Below are 9,161 nucleotides of genomic sequence, written 5' to 3'. Positions count from 1 at the left end.
AAAGGTATGTTTACTAAAGATATATCATAAAAAAGAATAATATTCGAAAATTTATATTTATTTTAGATGCAGATATTAAAATTAAAGAACAAATTATTGATTTCAAATACATGTATTTTCTTGTCATGAAGGGCATTAAAAAAATATGTACACTTTTCTTAAAATAAATTATACTTCAAAAAGTTTTCAATCTTTCACACAGCAGAATATCTCGGCAAAATTATTTTGGAATTTATACCCTTATATCAGCAATTAGATTATCATGTAAGGCGATTAACTTTTTTTGAAATATAATATAATTTTCATTCCATAATAGTTTCTATATAATATATTTATGATTCAATTATTTTTGATCATATTATATATAATAGCTTGATAAATCGCCGAAACATGATAACAATAAAATATTTTTATAAAATACATAAATATGTATTTTAAATATGTATTATATGTATAATTTTTATACATACATAAACATTGCTATATGTATAACCACTATTTTTTAGAAATTATATATATGGAAATCGACTTTCTTTTTTTATTAATGATTAATAAACAACACAAAATATATAATAAATCAAACGCTAGAAACAAATAATTTTAAATATAATTCTCAAAATTTTTTTAAATTTTATATATAATAATAAAACTCTGAATTGAAACTAATTTATATAAGTGGTTATATATTCATTTTAATTTTTACAGGATTCTTTCAATGATTTTATTTAATAAAATATCTATCTTTTCAAACATATTTTTGAAAATCTAAAAATCAAAATTTAATATACTGTAGCATTATATTGTTAAAAAATTGAACAAAAAAAACCTTTAATCATATAACTCGTATAGAAACAATATCGCTTGCTGTCAGATATACTTCGTCTAAAACTTTTTAAAGTGTAGAAAGCTAAATTAGATGCTCGTTGCATCGTGCAAAGGCAGCCAGCTGCCAAAAAAATGCTGTCTTCAGCATCTTATAATGACGATTAAAATTAGCTCTGTCATGCTATAATGTCGTTGTTATCACGTGCGAAGCAATTTTTCTTTTCTTCGGAATCGTTCTTCAAGATATCCTGGGATCTGAAAAGAGTTTCATAAGGACCGTTATAAAATTTGCACAATGGTCCATATGTAAACAATATTCTACTACATTCTTCTACGTTTATATAACAGAAATAAAAAAAACCTAATTCGCATATAGATTATTAAGCAGATATAGATTTAATAAGTTTTATAATCACGTCGTACCGTTAAAAAATATATATACATATCGCTAAAATATATATCATATATATATTTTATGTGCATGTTCATCATAAATGCAAATATAAAAAAAAATTTTTTTTTACCTTCACGGTATTTACAAATTATAATGATCAACGTTCATTCAAATAAATATATATAAATAAGTATACAACTTTATTAAATAAATTGTAAATTTTGTGTACGTTTTATGGTGGCGATATGTTTTAATTATAGATTTATACAGTCTATTTTAACAACAAACTTGACATTATTAATATATATGACTAATCATCGTAAATTAATATTTATCATTATATGCATTATATAAATTTACACAAAACTATTTCTATGTGTTATATTACTATTACAATATAATAAATTAAATATGTGTGAGTATTTGAAATTATATTCGTATCATTACTCATATCGAATCGCAATTCCGATAATTTGAAATGTTCCAATATTCGTGATTCAGATATTTGTACATCTCTAATAATAATAATTATGAACGTGGTACGACATCTCAATTTTAATTTAATAAATCTTCATGCTAATTTAATGAAAAAAAATGCATGCGATATAATTTTTAATTTATAAAGCTTGAAATTAAATAACTTTTAGGATATATTAAATTAAGATTAGATACGAGAGAAAGTAGTCCCAATCCACTAATAGTCAGGCATTCTGAGAACATTAAAACATAAAAAAGGAATTGAGGTTTTATTTTAAGAGCAGCAAGCAAAATAAGAATGTCTCAATTTTTTCTATTTTTGCTTAATAAAAAGATATATTTACAAATGAGAAAGCAATTGTTAATATTCAATTCTAATTATTCTACCTTTGGTTTTGGTCGATGTGTATCCACTGCATCAATTGGTAATCGAATATGTTCCACTTTACAACCATAAGCAACAGGTGTTAATTTAATAATAGTATGTAATGGAACTTGTAAATATGGTAATTCATCTAGAAAAAGAATATAGTAACTCATTTAGAACAAGAAAATTTTAGAAAATTTAGAAAAAAATTTTTTGAATCATAAAGTAAAATAAGAAACAAAATCATTATTGAATTGTTAAGCAATGATTCGAAATTTCGAACAAATTGCGATTACGAAACACAAGAACAAATTACGTTTATACTCTGCGCAATTTATATTAATTTTAATTATGTTATGTTATAATTATAATTATGTAAACAAAAATTATGTAAGAATGTCTCATTCTTAACATTTCATTATTTTTACATATTTATTTTTCTAATTTATTTTAATTCATAGAAGATCAAAAATTACAAAACAATTTTGATATTTGTTATTCAAATATATAAGTATACATATCTTGATTTAATATAATGTAAATATATCATGTATATGCATTTTATTTATGGAATGGTATATTTAGATATATTTACCCGCATTTTTGTCTAGGAAATAAGCAAGTAGACATCGTAAAACCGCTTGGTGGCTAACAACTAGAACGTTACCTTGCCGTTCTAGTTCCATTATTACCGGTTCTAGTCGTGCGACTAAATCTTCATAACTTTCTCCTCTTGGATAACGATAAGAGAATTTATTTTGATCTCTTGCAGCAAAATCTGTTGGATATTTTTCTGCAATTTCTTCATATGTCATTTCTTCGCAAATACCCTGTGTAAATATAGTTCAATTATCATCATAGTTTTATGTGTCAAATATTTTATTATAAATAAAGATAGAAGACATTTGTCAAAAAATAAAACAAAAATAATTATTCTTTATAACTTACTGCATCAATCTCGTTTAGCGCCTTCCACCTTTCTTGAGGCGCATTCACGTCGCTTGCCGTTTGAATGGTTCTCTTTAACCAGCTAGTCCATACTCGCAATCCCTATAATCATAAAAAATATTATTTTCTTCTTTTTAAACAAAAAATTTTTCTCTTTTATTTTATACCTGAATATCTTGGCTAGTAATATAATTAGACAATGCTTTGGCATATTCCCAGCCTCTTTCGCTTAACACTGAATCTCCACCTATTTTACTTTCAAGGTTCATCACACTTTCGCCGTGCCTAGTTAAATAGATCGTACGTGGCACTATATGGATGTTCATAAGATAATAAACTATCCTACTTTGTATGTGACCTTCATGTTTATGGACTAGCACTTTTTCGCCAGTGTTGTAAATTTTCATAAAAGAAAGATCGCTTTCTTGAGCTTCATCCAGTGGTTGATATTTTTCTTGATAATGTTCAATTCGTAGCATGAAGTCTGCCAATACTTCTTCTTTATTCATATTTGCGTAATCTGGACTACTTACTTTTACCTAAATGAGTAAAAGTTTCATTTATGATCAGTAATCACAAATTATTAGAATTAGTCCAGAATAATAGTATAAATAAAAAAACTCAATAAAAATAAAAATGATATTTAAAAATAATATATTTAAGTCTATATATTATAGTCTATATATCTATATATTAAGACAAATTAATAATATAATTATTATTGAATTCATAATATAATTATTATTGATTTTAGAAAAGCAGTTCTTACTTCCATGATATTTTGCTCAACGATTTCAGGATCATTACAGACAGACTCAACAAAAAAAAGTTTAAATCCCATTTTTTCAACTACAATGTTTCTAATAAGTTGTCGTCTTTCGATAGTAGAATTGGTAGCATCAAATACAGCCACTTCTCCATCTCCGCTTTCCAACCATTGACAAACATCTTTAAGGGCATCCATCGCACACTGAGTACGTATTGCCATTGCCTTAATATTATCAGGACGGAAAAATTCATGGCATTGATAAGCAGTAGTTGCATGTCGTCTATATTCCCCTAAATTGAACACCTTTGTACTTATACCGATCCAATTGAGATATCTGCATAATTTTTTTGAAATATATGTCTTGCCACGGGCAGGTAATCCTACCATAGCAATCACATGTGGCTTATTTACAAAATTAGCTCGTTCACCTGTAATTATCAAGCATTATAGATAAAAGAAAATTTCATAATCATTTTTATTATTGTTAATTATTTTGAAAAAAGTATTTTTTAGATTTAATTTTGAATTGAATGTTGAATTATAATTATCAATTAATGTTGAATTATAATTATATCATTAATTGTATTAACTAATTAGGAATTATTTTAATCATCAAGACAGAAATTAACTTTTTTTTAGATGCAATTATTAATGATATTGTTTATCTAATAGAATATATTGTTTTAATATATTGTTTTTCTTATAGAAAAAATAGAACAAGTGATTTCTGGTAATATCAATTTGATATTGTAATCTTGTTTGATATGTGTACAAGATAAGTTTTTTATTTATCTTATAAAATATAATAAATATAATAAATACGTACATATATTTATCTTTATTATTTTCGTGATATAATAATATAGTATTGTTCTTTGAAAATAAAAAAATTATCATATCAATTCATTATAAATGTTGTTTCATAATAAACTGCATATTCTATTAAAATTTTATAATTGATTATAACTTCATAAAGATTAGATTCAGAATTGGTTATATTTATATCATTTGTTTTCAACATGCTTTAAATTTATATAATATTAAAATGAATCTAGAAAAATTTATATAATTTTAAATTAGTATTATTAATAATAACTTATTTATTTTTACCAGCTTAGAATGTATCAATAATTGACTTGAAATTGCAATGAAAATTGAGCAATTTCAATATATTTCTAATTTTTAATAATTTTTATCAGATGATATTGAAATGGTACGATCTGTAATTGTTTAGATCATTTAGTTAAAACGTAAACATTTTATCTTTTTTGTAAAATTAATATTCAATAAACATGTTGCCACTACTTTTTTATTTATTTACTACTATTTATTTGTTTTTTGTCAATCTTTTTAGATTAATTTTATCACTTGTTTTTAATAATCGACAAAAGACCAAGTAAGAAAGAAAGTACAATTATAAGAAAAAATATTTATGGTAAAATTATTTTGTATAAAAAAAATTGACAATTTATTTATTTAAAAAATCAATGAAACTTTTATAATTGTCTTTGACATATTAATATTTTATTATTAATATTATTTTGCGCTATGAGTATTTTTAAAAATATATTTTATATTAAGAATATTCAAATCTTGAAAATTCATTGAAGTATATTTTAAACAATAAAAATTTTCGAGTGCTAAAAAAAAGTTTTGATTAATTTTTGAAAAATTTTGCTAATCGGTAATTTGTTTTTGTAACAAAATATTAATAGTCCAATTTTATTTAATGCATGAAAATTTATTTCTACAAATTAATCATAAGAATTAATCATTTACGAAGATCAAATTTAAGTTTCTATAATGTTAAGTATACTTTATATTAGTTTTAATTCATTTCGTATTGCTATAGATTTCAATTAACTCAATTTTTTGTATATATATATATTATATTATCTAAATATGTAATCCTGACATTTATGTAAATGCATTGCACGCGGCTAACATATCTTTTCAGGTTATGTTCTTCCAAAATAATAATGGAATATAGTGAATAATTTATATAAATGAAAAAATATATTTTTGTAAAATGAATATTTTGTAAGATTTTAATCAAAAAGATATTAACAAAATAATGACTAGTTTTTTAATAAATATATTCATTTTGTAATGAACTGAAATTAGCTTTTAAGTTATTTCTAGGATAAAATTTAATACATTATATTAAATTGCATTTTACATTAAAAAAAATCAGAAAATAAGAATTCAAAATATTCAAATTAAATAAAATTTTTAAATCTGAGAAAAATTATATTTTTTCTAAAATATCTTACCACGAATAGGAAAAGGTTTTGTTTGAATAGTATCCGAACTTGGTGGTGTGTAATGCATTTCGATTTTCGGGTCAGTCATCCTATGACAGCATGTAGATATTTCTTTTCCAATCTGCACTATACTTTTATATACTACTTTTATACACCTATTTCACTAATGTTTATTTATTAAAAAAAAAAACTTGAATCTCAATTTCATTAAATCAGAGTACATTTGGTATATGTCACTCATTAAACACTCATTAAACACGCATTTAAAAAATTTGTTACGTTAATTCCACTGTCATTGCAGCTTCATTCTATAATTTATATTTATAACATGTCATCATATGCTAAATTTTGTATTATTATAGAATAGCTGAAAAAAAAAGAGATTCAAGAAAAGTATTGCAATAAGAAATTGTAAGCTATTTTATACTTGGTGAAATAAAGAGAAGAAAAAGAAAACAACACGAACCTACCGTTCATTGGAAAAATCCGAACATTAGTACGCGCCGCGCAACGCATATTCCTTAAATCTTATAGCGATTATTATTACGTACAGATTGTAGTACGAGGAAATCGTTTTACCAGTAATTCTCATTAGGTGGATCCGTTTTTTTTTATAAAATAAATTTCAAATACTTTTTGATTTTCGTAAAGAATATTAAATTTTTGTTTTACAAATAAAGTAAGTTTTTTCAAGAAAATATGGTCAATTATAAATGTTTCGTTAAAATGATAATATATTGTCCGTTTCAGTTGGATTTTTGACAAAGATCACTGTTATAAGAGATACCTCTGACCAGTCCGTAGCCTCGAGAACGATCACGCGACTTCTTTTGACGTCACTTGTTCTTTTCTAACCAATTCTTTCTGGTTTGATGCAGAAAAGTGTAAAATAATTGAAATAAGAATGTTTTATATTTTGTCACATTTATTATTAATAATTTTTATCAAATATATAAATATTATATGATATTCAATAAAAATGAAAAATATGTATGAATGCAGCACTTGCTTCCGTAATCAATAAAAAATATTCAAAAAAGACATATAATATATAACAAATAGAAATATATGATTCTAAAAAACTATTATAATATAATATAATTTAATATAACTTTTATAGGAACATAAAATTTATTATTTAAAAAAATTCTTTTTTTAAAATATTGAATTATTGTTCTAGGGACATTAGCGTATTTAAGTTATAATTTATCATTAAATTTTTTTAAAATTTTTTATTTGCATAAAATTAAATACACAATTATATGTTTATTAATAATTTGATAATATTATTAATTTTTTAAAAAAATAAAGATAATAAGATATACGGATATATTTAATAATTCTTTTTAAATTATAAAATTTGATAATAGAAAAGAAAAAAGATTAACTACTTACTTTAGGCGCCAGTATTACAGTTTGGTAAGGTGCCGGTAGAGTGCCCGGTACTCTGCTCAATTATCGGTATTATCAATTGCAGTCCAGTAAAGCACAACGACTGTGGTCTTAGAAAATAATAGCAAAAATTATTTGATAAACGTCATTTAAGAAAGTATTTAAAAAATTCAAGTTTGTCATCAATTAAGGTAAGAAATATTTTAAACTTTACACTGATGTATGACGAATGAAACTTCAGGGATTTAGAATCGAAATAAGCATTCCTAAAATTGGGCGTGTGGCACCGCCTTTTTCACTATTCTTTATTCTGATACATTTTATATGTTTTCTTATCGTTTTAGTTTTTCTTACTAATTAAATATAACTAACTTTATTAATTAAATAATATCACAATTTGTAGAAATTGATATACTTTTCTATATTTTTGTTACAACATTTCTTATTCGTATTTGTCAGAATATACATATAAACATAATGAAAAGATTAAATGTCACTGTATATCAAAATATTTTTAGTTGAATTCTATTTACATTTTAATAATTATAAAATCATAATTAAATTTTACAATTTAAATACTGTATTATCTTATTTATATATATTATTTCTAATTAAATTTTAAAGAAAAATGATTAATTTGTCATTTTATTGATTGTCCAATTTTTTATCTTTATATATAATACGCAATTTAGGAGAAAATAACAATTTATTACAAATACATTATTTATATGAAAGTTCATTATGATAAAAAGTGTTACATTTCTTTGATGCTATAAATATGATACAAATCAATAGATAAAATTAATTTGTACTATATAAACAAGTATAATATAAACAAAATAGGTAAATGTATATTTCTGATTATCCTACTGTTTTTAGACTTCTCATATGAGACAAATATTGACAATAGTAATTTCATATTCTCCTTTTATTTAATATGTTATCTATAATGCTTCTGTATAGAAAAAACTTTTTAACATCATAAATATATGATATATGATATTTGTATAATATATAAATTTTTTTGTTATGATATTAAAATTTATTCATTGATTTCAGAAAAATATAAAAAATGTCCAAAAAACCAGGTACTACTCAAGCAATGCATAAGGTTATAATGGTTGGAAGTGGAGGCGTTGGAAAATCTGCTCTCACATTACAATTTATGTATGATGAGGTATATTGATCTCATAAAAAAATATATATTATAAATAAATATATAAATAATAAATTATATTATTAATTTATTGATTTTTTTTTACATATAAATTAGTTTGTGGAAGATTATGAGCCTACAAAAGCAGATTCTTATAGAAAGAAAGTTGTGTTAGATGCAGAAGAAGTACAAATAGATATATTAGATACTGCAGGACAAGAAGATTATGCAGCAATTCGAGATAATTATTTTCGAAGTGGAGAAGGATTTCTTTGTGTATTTTCTATAACAGAGGATGATAGTTTTCAAGCAACGCAAGAATTTAGGTGAATAAAAAAATTATTTAAATTATAAATATGTGTACATGTAATTTTCAAAACAAAATTATGTAATTTTATATATTTAGGGAACAGATCCTTAGAGTAAAAAATGATGAAAACATTCCATTTTTATTAGTGGGAAATAAAAGTGATTTACAAGAAAAAAGAAAAGTTGGTTTAAATGAAGCTCAAGCCAGAGCAGAACAATGGGGTGTACCATATGTAGAAACAAGTGCAAAGACAAAAGAA

The 9,161-nt window shown here is 23.2% G+C and overlaps 2 protein-coding genes across 5 annotated transcripts in view; one reads left to right on the top strand and one right to left on the bottom strand.

Annotated features, from left to right (window-relative positions):
• Positions 1 to 981: 981 nt before the first annotated feature.
• Positions 982 to 6,914, bottom strand: LOC102678086 (6-phosphofructo-2-kinase/fructose-2,6-bisphosphatase). 4 transcript variants are annotated; one of them, XM_031513398.1, is made up of 8 exons: positions 6,515 to 6,913; positions 6,054 to 6,170; positions 3,781 to 4,208; positions 3,179 to 3,550; positions 3,012 to 3,113; positions 2,659 to 2,893; positions 2,084 to 2,211; positions 982 to 1,080 (listed from the first exon to the last, which is right to left on the bottom strand). In XM_031513398.1, the coding sequence occupies exons 1-8, from the start codon at positions 6,558 to 6,560 to the stop codon at positions 1,024 to 1,026; spliced, it is 1,485 nt and encodes a 494-aa protein (XP_031369258.1). In that variant the 5' UTR covers positions 6,561 to 6,913; the 3' UTR covers positions 982 to 1,023. The 4 variants fall into 4 exon arrangements, with proteins under 4 accessions (XP_031369258.1, XP_006621600.1, XP_006621601.1 ...); XM_006621537.2 differs by having other exon boundaries at positions 6,054 to 6,411; positions 6,511 to 6,909; XM_006621538.2 differs by having other exon boundaries at positions 6,054 to 6,411; positions 6,515 to 6,909.
• A 520-nt stretch (positions 6,915 to 7,434) lies between these two features.
• Positions 7,435 to 9,161, top strand: part of LOC102677859 (ras-related protein Ral-a) — a 3,650-nt gene continuing 1,923 nt past the window's right edge. The window contains exons 1-4 of the mRNA XM_031513400.1: positions 7,435 to 7,627; positions 8,496 to 8,613; positions 8,710 to 8,918; positions 8,999 to 9,161. Of these exons, the coding sequence (XP_031369260.1) occupies positions 8,509 to 8,613; positions 8,710 to 8,918; positions 8,999 to 9,161 (477 nt within the window). The 5' untranslated portion in view covers positions 7,435 to 7,627; positions 8,496 to 8,508. The remainder of the gene's footprint in view (positions 7,628 to 8,495; positions 8,614 to 8,709; positions 8,919 to 8,998) is intronic.

The sequence above is a fragment of the Apis dorsata genome, unplaced genomic scaffold, assembly GCF_000469605.1.
Source record: "Apis dorsata unplaced genomic scaffold, Apis dorsata 1.3 scaffold_631, whole genome shotgun sequence".
NCBI lineage: Eukaryota > Metazoa > Arthropoda > Insecta > Hymenoptera > Apidae > Apis > Apis dorsata.
The sequence above is the reverse complement of the archived record's forward strand: the minus strand, read 5'-3'. Positions and strand labels throughout refer to the sequence as shown.